A 17,035-nucleotide genomic window follows, 5' to 3' on the forward strand; every position below is an offset into this window, starting at 1 on the left:
GAAAATTTCATAAACTAAAAAGCCTCCTTATTCTTACTCACTTTTAGAAGAAACATCTACTTGCAGAACCTTGCTTTGGGATTCAGCGACCAGAGAATAACTTGGAATTGCTACAGGAGAGCTTATGAGTCATCGGGCATTGAAATAAAACCACAGGGGCACCTGGATAGCTCAGTCAGTTGGGTATCTGACTCTTGATTTCAGCTCAGGTCATAATCTCAGGGTCGTGAGATTGAGTCCCACGTCGGGCTCTGCACTGGGCATGGAGCCTGCTTAAGATTCTCTCTCTCCCTCTCCCTCCAAGACCCCCCCCAACCACATGTTCTCTCTCTCTCTCTCTAAAACAAAAGAGAAAAGAAAAAAGAAAAAAAATCACAAAATTGAAAAGCTGTACTTCTCCATCTATTGCTTAATGAAATACGTAATGCTTCTTGAACAAACAAACTGCAATTTTTTGAGAGGGAAAAGTGGCCTGGTTTTAGATTCTATCTGCTATCTCAAAAAGCCTGAGAAGGCAGTGCCACTCTCTGGTATAGTAAAGCATTGATACAATATAGCATAATGGTTAGAAAAGAGGCCCTGGCATCTCACTGGCCAGGCTTGAATCCCAGCTCCACCACTAACTAGCTGTGCAACCCAGGGCAAACCACTTTTCTAATCCTCACTTCACTACCTGAAAAATAACCGGCCTCATGGGGTTGCTATGAGAACTGGATTTGATGAAAAATATATAAGCTCCTGAGCATAGTAGGGGGCACATAATAAAAAATGGTTAATCAACATTAGAAAAGAACAAGTTCTTCCTTCCCATCCCAACCCTATTACCTCTGTCAAATAGCCAGTTGAGTTCACAAATTTTTCAAATTCAGCATTACTGACTTCATAGGCATCCATGTAAAAGGCATCAATAGCAACTCTCCTGGCAGGTGCCTCCCCATCTTGCTTTATCTGAGGATCATCTGTGCCCATTGTAAACACTCCGGCGGGGATGAGGACCATCTGCAGTGAAAGGGGAGACAGGGAGTCATGCCATCACAGCCAAAGTGGACCTGTATAGAGGGCAGAGTGCCTAGCACACAGTAAGCACCCAACAGTTACTACATACCCACCACAGAAATCACTGCACAATCAGTAAAATCACTCCATGCTCCTATGAAAGTGAAGGACTGGTCTCAAAAAGAAGTGAAAATTCTTGGTATGCCTGGCTGGATCAGTTGGAAGAGCATGTGACTCTTGATCTACAGGTCACAAGTTCGAGCCCCACATTGTGTGGAGAGATAAATAAAAATGAAAAAAAAGAAAAAGAAGAAGAAATGAGGGGCGCCTGGGTGGCTCAGTCTGTTAAGCGTCTGCCTTTGGCTCAGATCATGATCTCAGGGTCCTGGGATCGAGCCCATATTGGGCTCCCTGCTCAGTGGGGATCCTGCTTCTCCCTCTCCCTCTGCTGCTCCCCCTGCCTGTGCTCTCTCTCGCTCTCGCTCCTGCTCTCTGTCAAATAAATAAAATCTTAAAAAAAAAAAAAAAGAAATGAAAATTCTCTAGGCAAGTAGTTCTTTAGTCAAAAGTCTACTTGATACATGCCATGGAAACAGGTCAGGAGCAATAGTCACCACGCTGCTAATGGCTGGAGTGCAAAGGCAGGGAGATACTCCACTTCTTTATACATTTGAGTATGTTTTTCCTTTAATATGATCTCATTTCTTTTGAATTATTTTTAAAATCAAATGCAAAAATGCCATATATAATATTCTTAAAAACCACTGAGTGAATGTAGGTCTCCAATGAAATAGGAAAGACTTAAATCACTGAAATGGAATATCTAAGAAGTTTAATAAGGGACCATGTCTTGTCCTTATTATGTCCTTGTTCTTAATTGATTCCTTATTAAAACTCTAATTGCAATTACTTTGCTCCTATATATGTCTCACATAAACTCTAAACTCCAAGAGGCCACTGGACTGCCTTGTTCACATCTGTATTTCCAGCACTAAACACAGTGCCTAAGGATTGCACCAAAAATATTCAGTTAAGAAATGCAGGCCTATGCTCAACATCATGAATCATTAGGGAAATGTAAGTAAAAACTAAAAAGAGAGTCTACTTCATGCCCACTAGCATGGCTATAACCCAAAAGATTGACAATAACAAGTACTGACAAGGATGTAGAAATTGGAACCTTCAAACATTGCTGGTAGGAATGTAAAATGACGCAGCTGCTTTAGAAAACAGTCTCTTGGTTCTTCAAAAATCTAAATAAAGAGTCACCATATGACACAATTTCACTTCTATATGCCCAAGATAAATGAAAACAAATATCCATGTTCATAGCAACACAAATGTTCATAGCAACATTATTCAGAATAGTCAAAAAAGTGGAAACTCAAAAGTCCATCAAATGACAGATATACAAAATGTGGTATATCCATTAAATGGAATATTATTCAGCCATAAAAAGGAATGAAGTACCAATACATATTACAATATGGATGAACCTTGAAAACATTATGCTAAATGAAATAATCTACTCACAAAAGGCCACATATTATATGATTCCATTCATATGAAATGCCTAGAACAGACAAATCCAAGGAGACATAAAGTAGATTAGCTGTTGCCAGGGGTGGGAGGGAAAAAGAAATGGGGAATGACTGCTAATGGATATGGGGTTTCTTTTTGGGGGTGATGGAATGTTCTGGAATTACTGATGATGATTGTGAAACCTTGTGAATGAACTGGGAAACACTGAATTGTTCAATTTATAAGGGTGAATATTATGGTATGTCATTCTATCTTAATTTAAAAAAAAAACACACACAATCATATCATCTGTCAGAAATATATTCTGCAGACACAGTATCTTACTTTCTAATCAGACAAGTGAAAAATCAATTCATTGACCTCCCAGCAGCATAAGAATTGTGAAGACTCTAATTCATAAAATAAGGGTTCAGATTGAGGAAGGAAAAAAAGGAAGCCAAAGAGAGATAACTAGTTGGAATAAAAAGAAAGAATGTGATTTAGCAATAACAGCAGAAGACCTAGTAAAACAAGATTAAAAGAAACGGAAAGTAGCAATCAACAATCATTGATTCCTACTTTCTATTTCCATTGACTCTCTTTGCTGGTGGTTGTCTTTAATTCTGTGCATATATTTCCCAATGAAAATGGAGCTCTTTTCATCTATGACATATGGGTAATAAATGTCTTATTTGTCCAATGTATTACCATTACTCCAAGAAATCATGCTTGACTACTCCTGTCCCCTAATCCCAGCATCACAGAGGTCACTCCATCTTACTGGATCTCTCCCTTCTTTCTATTCCCACGCAACTGCAGGAGTCTCACAACCAGTCACCCTGTCTCCAGTCTCATCCCGTCACATCCCTCCTTGCTCCTCTCTAAGCCATTTATCTTCTGTTCAGTCATTCATTCCACAAATGTGTAAGCACCTACTGAACTTTCTGAAATGTCAGCCTTTGGTATCCAATGCAACTTATTACAGCTCTGTCTTTAACAGAAAAAGACTGGCAATAAACTAAATGTCTATCAGTAGTGGACGGGTTAAGTAAATTGTGGGCCATCCACACAACAGAAAATTAAACAGCCACAAGAAAAGGAAATATATGATATTTATAAATATATAGTAAACATAGTAGATTAATCACTTATAAAGCTAACATGAAGGTTAAGAGACAAAAGTAGTGAAAATAACTCATTAAAAGAATTAGTTAAGGGATAAGTAAGATGAAAAGATATAAAACTAGATATCAAAAACATGAAACATGGCAGCAGGGAGTAAAAATGTTAAGCCTTAGAATGCAATCAAACTTAAATTGCCTACTTAAAAATAGGCTCTTATAGATATAAGTTGTTATGTGTAAACCTCATGGTAATCACAAAGGGAAAACCTATAGTAAATACACAAAAGATAAAGGAAAAGGAATATAAGCATACCATAAAGAAAGACATCAAACCACAAAGAAGGAGAGTAAGAGAATAAAAGAGGAACAGAGAGGAATAACCAAAAAAGCCAGAAAACAATGAACAAAATGGCAATAAGTACTTACCTATTTATAATTACTTTCAATGTAAATGGACTAAGTTCTCCAATCAAAAGACACAGAGTGGCTGAATAAATTAAAAAACAAGACCCATCTATATGCAATCTACAAGACACTCACTTGAAATGCACACAGAGACTGAAAGTGAGGGGAAGGAAAAAGATACTCCATGAAAATGGAAACCAACAGGAAGCTGGAGTAGCTATACTTATATCAGCAAAATCAACTTTAAAATAGAGACTACAATAAAACACAAGGAGCACTACATAATGATAAAGGGGCCAATCCAACAAGAGGATATAACATTTGTAAAAAATTTATGTAGTCAACATAGGAGCACCTAAATAAATAAACCAAATATTAACAGACCTAGAAGGAGAAACAGACAGCAACACAATAATAACTGGGGACTTCATATTCCACTTACATCAATGGATAGATCACCCAGACAGAAAATCAATAAGGAAACAGCAACCTTAAACAAAGTATTAGACCAGATGAACTTAACAGACATATACAGAACATCCCATCCAAAAGCAAAAGAAATACACATTCTTTTCAAGTGCACATGGAACACTCTCCAGGATAGATCACAGGTTAGGCCACAAAACAAGCTTAATAAATTTAAGAGGACTGAAATCGTATCAATCATCTTTTCCAAGCACAAATGATATGAAACTAGAAATCAATTCCATAAAGAAAACGGGAAAATTCACAGATACGTGAAAATTAAACAACATGTTACTAACCAATCAAGAGGCCAAAGAAGAAATCAAAAGTTACATAAAAAAATACCATGAGACAAATAAAAATGGAAATAAATCAAAATTTATGGGATGCAGCAAAAGAAATTCTAAGTTCAGAGCAATAAACACCTACCTTAAGAAACTGGTTCTTTGAAAAGATAAAAATGATAAATCTTTAGCTAGACTCACCAAGAAAAAGAGAGGATACTCAAAATCAGAAATGAAAAAGGAGATATTAGAAATGATGCCACTGAAATATAAAATATCATTAAGAAACCATGATGAATAATTATATGCCAAAAATTGGACAACCTAAAAGAAATGGAAAAATTTCTAGCAACATACAACCTACCAGACTGAATCATGAAGAAATAGAAAATCTGAACAGACTGATTACTACTAAGGAAATTGAATCAGTAATCAAAACTTCCCAAACAACAATAATCCAGAACCAGATGCCTTCCCTGGTGAATTCTACCAAAGACTCAAAGAAGAATTATAACCAATTCTTCTCAAACACTTCCAAAAAATTGAAGAGGAGGGAGTGCTTCCAAACTCATTTTATAAGGCCAGCATTATCCTAACACAGAAAGCAGACAGGATGCTGCAGGAATAAGAAATTATAGGCCAATATCTCTGATGAACATAGGTCCAAAATTCCTCAACAAAATATTAGCAAACTGAATTCAAAAATACATTAAAGGATTATATACCATGATCAAGTGGGATTTATTCCTGGGATGAAAGGCTGGTTCAATATCCACAAATCAGTCAATGTGATACACCATATTAACAAAATGTATGATAAAAATCATATGATCACCTCAATACATGCAAAAAAGCATTTGACAAAATTCAACATCCATTTATGATAAAAACTCTCAATAAAGTGGGTATAGACAGAATGTACCTCAACGTAATAAAGGCCATATATGACAAGCCTACAGCTAACATCATACTCAATGGTAAAAAGCTAAAAGCTTTTCCTTTAAGATCAGGAATAAGACAAGGATGCCCACTCTTGCCACTTTTATTTAATTTAATATTGGATGTTTTAGCCAGAGTAATTAGATGAGAAAAAGAAATTAAAGACATCCAAATTATAAAGGAAGAAGTAAAAATGTCACCATGTGCAGATGATATATATAGAAAACCCCAAAGACTCCACCAAAAAACTGTTAAACTAATAAACAAATTCCAGTAACACTGCAGGATACAAAAATCAATGCCAAAGAAACCTGTGACATTTCTATACATTAATAACCAACTATCAGAAAGACAAATTAAAACAATCTCATTTATAATTGCATCAAAAATAATAAAATATCTAGCAATAAATTTAACCAAGGGAGTGAAAGACCTGTACACTTAAAACAACACATTAAGGAAAGAAACTGAAGACAACACAAATCACTGGGAAGATATTTCATGCTCACGGATTGGAAGAATTAGTATTTTTAAAGCATCCTTATGATTCAGTGCAATTCCTATCAAAATTCCACTGGCCTTTCTCACAGAAATAGAAGAAACAATCCTAAAATTTGTATGGAACCACAAGAGACCCTGAATAGCCAAAGCAATCTTGACAAAGAACAACAAGCCTACAGGCATTATGCTCCCTGATTTCAAACAATTATTACAAAGCCAGAGCAATTAAAACAGTATGGCACTGGCATAAAAACAAACAATGACATGGAACAGAGAGCCCAGAAATAAACCCATGCATACATGGTCAGTAAGTTTACAACAGAAAGGCCAAGAATATCAAATGGAGAGAACAGTCTCTTCAATAAATAGTGTTGGAAAACTGGATAGCCACATTCAAAAGAATGAAACTAAACCACTATCTTATGCCATACACAAAAATTAACTCAAAATGGAATAAAAACCTGAACCTAAGACGTGAAACCATAAAATCCCATTAGCAGTAAGTTCCTTAACACAGGTGCTGGTGATGATTTTTTGAACCCAACACCAAAAGTAACAAAAGCATAAATGAGCAAGTGGGGCTATACCAAACTAAAAAGCTTCTGTACAGCAAAGGAAACTGTCAACAAAATAAAAAGGCAATCTAATGAATGGTAGAAATTTTTTGCAAATCATATATCTGATGAGGAGTTAATATTCACAATATATAAAGTACTCATAAACTCAAAGGCAAAAAAGAAAAACTCTCATTAAAAAATGGGCAGAAGATCTGAATAGACATTTTTCCAAAGAAAACATACAGTCAAAAGGTACATGAAAGGATGTACAACATCATTATCATCACAGAAATGCAAATCAAAACCACAATGAGATAGCACCTCACACCTGTTAGAATGGCTATTACCAATATGCCCCACATCTGTTACAATGGCTACTATCAATAAGACAAGAAATAACAGGGGCGTCTGGGTGGCTCAGTTGGTTAAGCAACTGCCTTCGGCTCAGGTCATGATCCTGGAGTCCCGGGATCGAGTCCCGCATCGGACTCCCTGCTCAGTGGGGAGTCTGCTTCTCCCTCTGATCCTCCCCCTCTCATGCTCTCTGTCTCCCATTCTCTCTCTCAGATAAATAAATAAAAAATCTTTAAAAAAAAAAAAAAGAAAGAAATAACAGGAGTTGGCAAGAATGTGGTTAAAAGAAACCCATGTGGGGGCGCCTGGGTGGCTCAGTCGTTAAGCGTCTGCCTTCGGCTCAGGTCATGATCTCAGGGTGCTGGGATCGAGCCCCGCATTGGGCTCTCTGCTCAGCGGGGAGCCTGCTTCTCCCTCTCCCACTCCCCCTGCTTGTGTTCCCTTTCTCGCTGTGCCTCTCTCTGTCAAATAAATAAATAAAATCTTTAAAAAAAAAAAAAGAAACCCATGTGCACTGTTAGTGGAAATGTAAATTAGTGCAAGCACAATGGAATACAGTATAGAGCCTCCTCAAAAAGTTAAAAAATATTGCTTAAAGAACTACCACATAATTTAGCAATTTCACTACTGGGTACTTACTAAAACACTAATTCAAAAAGATGTATGCACCTCAATGTTCAATGTAGCACTATTTACAATAGCCAAGACATGGGAACAACCTAAGTGTCCATGACTGGATGAACACATGAAGCAATTGTGGTATGGGGGGCCTGGGTGGCTCAGTTGGTTAAGCGTCTGCCTTCAGCTCAGGTCATGATCCTGGGGTCCTGGGATCAAGGCCATCAGGCTCCCTGCACAGTGGGGAGTCTGCTTCTCCCTCTCCCTCTGCCCCTCCCCCCTCGTGCTCTCTCCCTCTCTCTCAAATAATAAATAAAATCTTTAAAAAAAAAATTGTGGAACCTCCATACTGTTTTCCAGAGTGGCTGCACCAGCTTGCATTCCCACCAACAGTGTAGGAGGGTTCCCCTTTCTCTGCATCCCCGCCAACATCTGTCATTTCCTGACTTGTTAATTTTAGCCATTCTGACTGGTGTGAGGTGGTATCTCATTGAGGTTTTGATTTGGATTTCCCTGATGCCGAGCGATATTGAGCTCTTTTTCATGTGTCTGTTGGCCATTTGGATGTCTTCTCTGGACAAATGTCTGTTCATGTCTTCTGCCCATTTCTTGATTGGATTCTTTGTTCTTTGGGTGTTGAGTTTGATAAGTTCTTTATAGATTTTGGATACTAGCCCTTTATCTGATATGTCATTTGCAAATATCTTCTCCCATTCTGTCGGTTGTCTTTTGGTTTTGTTGTATATAAGTATGTATGCATGTGTGTATATAAATATATGTCCTTTTATATCATATGCATCATACATATATCATTCAGTCATAAAAAAGAGTGAAATCTTGCCATTTGCAACATGGATGGATCTTGAGGGCACTATGCTAAGTAAAGTAAGTCAGAGAAAGACAAACAACATATGATCTCTGTTCTATGTGGAATCTAAACAAACAAAAACCAAGCTCATAGATACAAAGAACAGATTGGTGGTTGCCACAGGCAGGGGTGGGGGGGTAAAAAAAAAAAGTGGTCAATTACACCTCAATAAAAAGAAATTTTTTAATAAAAAATTTTTTAAAAAGATTGGTCAGTTCCACAAAAGCATGGCTTTTTATTTCTCTAAAAAATACTGTGTACTTTTTGTCAGTTCTACAAGGAATCAGGTGGAGACCCAAGTTAACCAGTACAGTATTTCAAATTTATTCTAGTGATGCTTTTAGTGCATCTTACAGATCACTGCTTAGAAAATTCAGAGCATGTGGCTGTTTCTGTTACTGTTCTTGTTTCAGGAGGAGAATGGAAACACCTTTACTATACCACCTAAAACCTAAAATCTTTTTTAGTTACAACAAATATTTTAAAAAGCGTTAAATATATTGCTTAATAAATTGTAAGTTAAAGATCCTTATAAGCCACCCTCCATGAAATACCTTGCCAATCACTCCAAAAGCCCTTCCTATGCCCATCTTGAACACAAATCCTCCCCCTCACCACAGAGAAAAACCACTGTCCCAACTTTTAACTTATTTTTAAGATATAATTGATACATGACATTATTTAGTTCCAGGTATACAATATAATGATTCAATATTTGTATATATTATGAAACGATCAACACAAGTCAACATTCACTACCACAGTTAAATTGTTTTCTTGTGATAAGAACTTTTTTAAATTATTTTTTTATTATTAACTTATAATGTATTATTTGTTTGAGGGGTACAGGTCTGTGATTCATCAGTCTTACACAATTCACAGCGCTCACCATAGCACATACCCTCCCCAATGTTGTGATAAGAACTTCTAAGATCTCTTTTAGCAACTTTCAAATGCATAATATAGTATTAACTATAGTCACCATACTGTACTATCCTGACTTTGATATACATTGTTACCTTATTTTATTTGCACTTTAATTATTTAACTATGCATCCCTAAACATTATAGTCTTTATGGTTTTTCTTTTTTTTGTAAAATATGGCATTTAGGAATCTAAATCTGTAGGTTCCCCCTTTACGTCTTTTTCCCCCTTGCAATTTATTTGTTGAAGAAACTGGGTCATTTGTCTAAGAGAGATTCCCGGAGTCAAGATTTTTGTTGACTGCAACCTTATAATGTAGTTTATTTATCATTATCCCCTGTCCTCTGTACCTCCTGAAAATTGATAGCTGAATCTAGAGGCTTTATCAGATTCAGGTTTGATTTGGGGGGAGTAAGACTCCTCTGTAGGTGGTGTTGTCTTCCTCATTAAGAAGCACAGAGTGGGGACACCTGGGTGGCTCAGTTGGTTGGGCATCTGCCTTCAGCTCAGGTCATGATCCCAGGGTCCTGGGATTGAGTCCCGCATCGGGCTCCCTGCTCCGCGGGGAGCCTGCTTCTCCCTCTGCCTCTGCCTCTCTGTCTCTCATGAATAAATAAACAAAATCTTTAAAAAAAAAAAAAAAAGACGCACAGAGTGTATGGGTTACTCTCTTTTCTGTTGCTACCAGCCATCAAGGTTCAATTCATCAGGGGCTGCAAAATGATATTCCAATTCTATCATATCTTCTTCATTTATTGTTGAAATGTTTCTATAAAGAGAAATTCCCCTACTCAGTTATTTAGCTACTCCATGTTATATTTATGGGAAAGGCAAGATAAATTCTTGACTTTTTCCCCTTATTTACCAGCTTTCAAAATAAAGAGCCGGTTCCCAAGAATAATCCCAAGATGACGAAAACAAAACAAAACAAAAAATAAAACTGGGAAAGGGGTCAGGCTGTGTGCTATCTCCATATCTGGCAAAACACTGGATCTGCAAAAAGTGTTACCAAAACCAAAGGAAAGGTATTAATACAGGGCAGGGTCTGATGAGACTTCTTACTAGAACAATGCTGTCCTTCATTACCCCCAATCACTGTGGTTGCTAACCACTATCAGGACTCCCAGAATTCCATAAGCCTTCAAGATCTTTCCAATAAGTCATAATATGCTTGACTTAGCAAGAAGGAATTCATGGTAGTTGCCTTCAGTACACTTCATTTGATGCAGCATCCAGAATACACAGTAGGGAGAACTCTCACCAGAAGCAGATAAATTAGGGGAGGGAGGCTGTGTACATTTCCAGAAATGCCAGTGACTAGAAAATCTCTGCTTTTATGATATAACCAATTCCATGTCCTGATTTATCTAAATTTTAAAAATTTCTTTCCAGTATTATGCTAAATCTTCTTCCCCGTCACACGTTAATCAGTAAGAGATTATAAAACTAAAATAGGTCACTTGTGACTAGTGAAATAGATTTCACTGAACTTCTGAGACAGGAACCAAACTGCAAAGAGTTGGAGTGAGAAGGCAGAAGTATAAGTAGTTGGTGAAATAGGAGAGAAATGACCTGCTAATTTGAGGGAGTGACCAATCTCAGAGAATGATTTATTTTATTTTATTTTATTTTATTTATTTATTATTTTTGTTTTAGAGAGAGATCGTGAGTGGGGATGGGCAGAGGGAGAGAGAGAATCTTAAGCAGGCTCCACCCCCAGCACGGAAAAAAGACACTTTTAATAAATTAATATGGAGAGATCTTGCCAAGACAAAGAACTAAAGTGAACAAAGCAAGGTGTACCACAGTAAGCATGGTGTGCTACCATTTGTGTGAAAAGGAGGTGGGAGAAGAGTAGAGATTCACATATTTTTGTATTTGCTTATATTTGCAGAACAGAGCTCCGGGAAGACATGTCAGAAACTCGTGTGGTGGTTATTTGAGAGGAAGGATATCAGGTAAGTATAAAATTTTTCACTACACACCCTTCTATAATTTTTTCTAAACCATGTAAATATACTGTCTGTTCAAAAAATAAACAATAAAATAAAGTGTCAATCTGATCATACCACTTTCCTACTTAAATTCCTTAGGCATCCCCATCACCTTTCAGGGTAAAATAAAATATCTAACCATCAAAGCCTAATCTCTCACCATCTCCCTCGTGATGCGTCCCACCTACACTTTGTCTGTAAATAGTCAATATTCAAGATCACCTCCTCTAGGCCTTTACTGCCTGCATTTCCCTCCTCTGGCTGGGTCATATGCCCCTCATTTGGGTTCCTCTGATAAATACCTCTATCTATCCTAACAACTGACACACACGTATTTTAATGACGGGTTTTCACCTCCCCTAGATCCTAGGCTCTTTGGGATTCACAAATATTTTTCATTTCTATATCCCCAGTGCCTAGCATGGTGCATAGTTCAGGATAGACACTCAAAAAAAAAATCTTTATTGACTGAATGAGTGAGATCATGAATATGATGAGGAATTTGCCACTTGAGTTATTCGTAATTGTAAAAATTCTTGTTCTAACACAGTCCCAGACACGGATAGCATGTTTGCATTGTAGTGAAACCTGCTTAAGACTGTGCAAGGACTGAACTAGGTACACATTATTCTGATTATCCTCCAAATGTCTGAGACACAAGGTTCCTCAGTCCTTAGAAGTCAGAATTTTAAGCAGCTCTGCAGAGAAGCAGAAACATAGAAGACTTCAGACAAAAGCTCCAAGTGTAGTTTTAAAATGATTATTAAAATGATCTAATATGAGGTTTCCTAAAGGATTTAAAGTTAAAAAAAGCTTTCCAGCAGCAGACAAGTAGGTCCTACTCTGAGAACAGGTGTTCAGCCCTCGGCGTAAAGAGAAGACACACAGGAAGCTGTGCCCATTATGCCTAATAAAGTTTTACAATCACCTCATTTTGTTTATCCTCTTCTCCCTCGAGGTGAGTACCAACAACGCTAACACAATCACAACTTCCACTGTGGACTCCTGGCCTGGTTTTTTCCTTCTTCTTTCACTACCCATCAGAGATAACCAACACTGAATAAGCCAAGTTTCCGTTCTGGAGGCTATAGATAAAAATACCCTGCATTGTTCCGAGTGGATCATAATTTCCAATTTACACGAATGAAATGAAGTTTTCTGTCCTACAAATGTAAAATGTTGTTCTAGTGAAATCCAGAGCATTAAGTGTTTCACTCTACAGAACCCTAAACCACATAAAAAGAACCATTTTAATCAAGTCTTCACTGAAGTTCCAGATTCAAACAATGCATTCCTCGTTGAAAGTAAGTTAAAACCCCCTTTGCTACACCACGGTTTGTGCCATTGCCACGCCAGTCAAAAGTACGTAAGTCAAGGTGACTCTATTGCCATTAGAACCATATTTGGGGGGCGCCTGGGTGGCTCCATGGGTTAAGTGTCCAACTTGTGACTTCAGCTCAGGCCATGATCTTACGGGTTGTGGGATCAGCAGAGTCTGCTTGGGATTCTCTCTCCCTCTGCTCCTCCCCCATGCAGTGCACTCCCTCTCTCTTTCAAATAAATAAATCTTTAAAAAAGAGAGAGAGAGAGAGAACCATATTTGGGCTACACACTCCAGGCAGGTGCAGTGGGCATGTATTACTTGTGCCCACCCAGCCCTCATCCCTTCCTGTTCTTGTCAGAACTGACATCCCTTTGAAAACCATTTGTTCAACCCTCTATATGGCTCAGGTAGAGCTGATGACTCTACTCCACCTACTGTGACTCAGGCATGGCCAACTGTGGCATTCTTTTGACCACAGAGATGTTTAAATTAGAGATAGGCCCATGATCCAGTCAAAGTTAATCTTAAAACCGGCTGGAGCTATGAGAAAAGGGATACTCTCTCTTCCAGCTACTTCCTCAGTAGAAACAGAGACACTGCCTGAAAATGGAGCAAATACAGAAAAAAGAAGAGCCAGGAGATAGTCAAAAAGGAAGACCTGCCTGAGGCCTTGGAACCAGCTGTGTCTGGGGCCATATCTACTCTTGAACTTCCCCACTATGAGAGCCCATGAATGTCCTCTCCCACTTTGTTTCTGCTTAAGCCAGTTTTGTGTTTTCTTTCACTTGCTACTGTGATATTTTTGTCTTATATACAAAAATGAGATAAGCTTATATGAATACTTTTGTGCAGTTCTTCTCCCTTTTCCTTCTTTTCTCTCCTTAAGTCTAATGTAATACATTAAAGGCTCAGGACAAAGTGGGGTGAACAAGAGAATCATGATCTCTGGATCTACCCACAAACTGCTGCTTTAGCCGTCTGTACAAGGCTTATCTATCTATACCATTCTCTTACTCTACTGCCCTCAAAGACAGACACTAATTGTAGATGGAATAGCATTAAAGTTCCTTCAAGCCCTGGGATTTATGATTCTATTAAGCCTCGGTTGCCTTACCTGTAAATGGGGGATAATACCTGTTACTGGATTCTTAGGAGGATGAGATAGAGCAAAAGAATATTTTACAAAGGTTTCTTTAGAAAGTATGGGATACCCTTTACTCCCACAGCAGTTTCTCAATATTGTATCCACCAAAAAAAGGTAACAGATCATTCAAGAAACTGTTAGAGAATGGTTAAAATGTGTAAGACACTGGGCGAGTGGTGGGGGGGGGTGGGGGTGGATACAGAGATTTAAAAAGGTCTAAAACTGCTTCCCCTGTAGAGTATCAGACAACTATACATATAACACCAAAGAGAATATACAAATTTCCTTCAGACAACAGTAAAATGTTGTGGAAATTTAGAGGAAAGAAAAACCACTTCTTCTTGGATGAAAGGTTTCATGGAAGAGATGGCATTCAATTCAATCGTGCCTTGACACTTGGGTAAGCATTACCTGATCAGAAACATTCTCAGATAGGAAATCAGGACTGAAATTACCCATACATACAGAGACAGTGCGTACAATTTAATCACCCCATGATTCTAAAAGCCCTTCAAGCAACTGTTTTCAAAGACAAATGGAGATTAAAACATTTTGCTACCTTGTACAAAATAAGCTGTGCAGAAATTGTTAGGATAATTTTCTCATTGAGAATTATACATATTTTTAACTAGAAGGAACTTGAGTAAAATTTTAAAATATCTAAATTGTTTCCCATACAATTTTTACTGCTGTAACTTTCCAGTGAAACTGTAAATTCCCTGAGGGTAAAGCCCAGGGCTATTTATTTTTGTGTGTGTGTGCCTCTCATCTTGCCAAGTGCTCATTAAATGAATTAAAATACAAAAAAAGACTCACAGTCATAAAGTGTTACATTAAAAAGTGTGAAAAATGTCACCCCCAGAAACCTTAAACTACTAACATTACCCAGAACACATCACACACTTGTACAACGCTTTGTGCCCATGCTATTCCCCTTTTTGGAATCTCCTTCAATCTCTCCTTCTATCCCTAGCTTCTGAAAATGTCCCCTTCAAGCCCCAGCTCTAATGTGACCTTTTCTTTGAAGCACTTCCTAATTTGTACAGGAAGAATGAATCATTTTTTCCTCTCCAAGTGCTTTGTACATACTCCTCCTATAGTATTGTCACTATGGAAAAATGATGCTTACAGGTCATTATGCATGGAGGGGAAAGGAGACCGGGGAGAGAGAGACAGAGAGAGAGGAAGGCAGGAGGAGGGAGAGAGAGGGAGGAAGGAGGAGGAAGGAAGGGAGGGAGGGACACATACCCAGAGAGAGTATACACCTACCAGAGGGAAATGGTAAATGCCTTGAGGGTAGGGCATACGTCTTTTTCTTTTCCTTATGCGCAAGACATAGGAAACTGTTATAAAATTTGTATACCAAATAAACATCTGTTGAACTAAATAAACAGAAAACAAACTAAAAATTAGATTTAATATAACCCCAATCCAAATCTCAGAAAGTTATTTTACGGATATCAACAAACTGATTCTAAACATACATGAGCAGGCAAAAGACCCAGAATGGCCAAAGACAATACTCAAGGGGAAAAACAAAGTTAGAGGACTGATGCTACCCAACTTGAAGAGTTAATGTAAACTTAACAGTAATTAAGACAGTGGGTACTGGTGACAGTACAAAGAGATCAATGAAACAGCACAGAAAGCCCAGAAAAAGACCTCCATATATATAATCAACTGATCTTTGACAAAGGTGCTAAGGCAATACAGTTGAGCAAAGACCGTCTCTTCAACAAATGGTGCCGGAACAAGTGGATATCCACATACATACATACATACATACATAATAGACACAGACCTTCCACCCTTCACAAAAATTAACTCAAAATGGATCACAGACCCAAATGTAAAATGCAAAACTGTAAAACTCTTAGAAGACAACATAGGAGAAGACCTAGATGACAATGGGTATGGTGATGACTTTTTACATACAATATCAAAGGCACCATCCACAAAAGAAATTGCCAAACGAGGCTTCATTAAAATTAAAAATTTCTGCTCTTCAAAAGATAATGTCAAGAGAATGAGGCGGTAAGTCACAGACTGAGAGAAATTTGCAGATGACACATCCGTTATCCAAAACAGGGGAAATCGGAGAGGGAGACGAACCATGAGACTATGGACTCTGAGAAACAAACTGAGGGTTCTAGAGGGGAGGGGGGAGGGGGGATTGGGTAGCCCGGTGATGGGTATTAAGGAGGGTACGTACTGCATGGAGCACAGGGTGTTATACGCAAACAATGAATCATGGAACACTACATCAAAAACTAATGATGCAATGTATGGTGATTAACATAACATAAAAAAAAAGAACTCTTAAAACTCAACAGTAAGAAACCAAAACAATCTGATTTAAAAATGGGCCAAAGACCTTAACAGATACCTCACCAAAGATATACAGATGGCAAAAATGCTCCTCGTATGTCAAGCAAAAAATGCAAACTAAAACAACAGTGAGAAGCCACTACACACCTTAGAAGGGCCAAAATCTGGAACAGTGACAACACCAAATGCTGGTGAGGGTGTGGAGCAACAGGAACTCTCATACATTGCTAGTAGGAATGCAAAATGGTACAGCTACTTTGGAAGACAGTTTTGCAGTTTCTTAGAAAACTAAGCATACCCTTGCCATGTTACAGCAATTGTGCTCCTTGGTATTTATGAAAATATTTGGCACTTATCCAAATATCCATACACAAATCTGCACACAGGTGATTATAGCAGCTTTATTCCTAACTGCCAAAACTTAGAAGCAAGCAAGATGCCCTTCAGTAGGTGAACAGATAAACTGTGGCACATCCAGACAATGGATATTATTCAGAGCTAAAAAGAAATTAGCTATTAAGCTATGAAAAGACATGGAAGAATCTTAAATGCACATTACCAAGGAAAGAAGCCAATTTGAAAAGGCTACATAGTGTATGATTCCAACTCTGACATTCCAGAAAAGGCAAAACTATGGACACAATAAAAAGATCAGACAGGGGTGCCTGGGTGGTTCAGTCAGTTAAGC

At 37.9% G+C, this 17,035-nt stretch overlaps 1 protein-coding gene across 6 annotated transcripts in view; it reads right to left on the reverse strand.

The window, feature by feature from the left end:
* The window catches only part of SUMF1 (sulfatase modifying factor 1), a 95,298-nt gene that overhangs the window by 76,699 nt on the left and 1,564 nt on the right, over positions 1 to 17,035 (reverse strand). For all 6 annotated transcript variants that reach the window (XM_032411826.1, XM_032411822.1, XM_032411827.1 and 3 more), the window contains exon 2: positions 826 to 999. In XM_032411826.1, the coding sequence (XP_032267717.1) occupies positions 826 to 999 (174 nt within the window). The remainder of the gene's footprint in view (positions 1 to 825; positions 1,000 to 17,035) is intronic.

The sequence above is a fragment of the Phoca vitulina genome, unplaced genomic scaffold, assembly GCF_004348235.1.
Source record: "Phoca vitulina isolate PV1807 unplaced genomic scaffold, GSC_HSeal_1.0 scaffold13, whole genome shotgun sequence".
Lineage (NCBI taxonomy): Eukaryota > Metazoa > Chordata > Mammalia > Carnivora > Phocidae > Phoca > Phoca vitulina.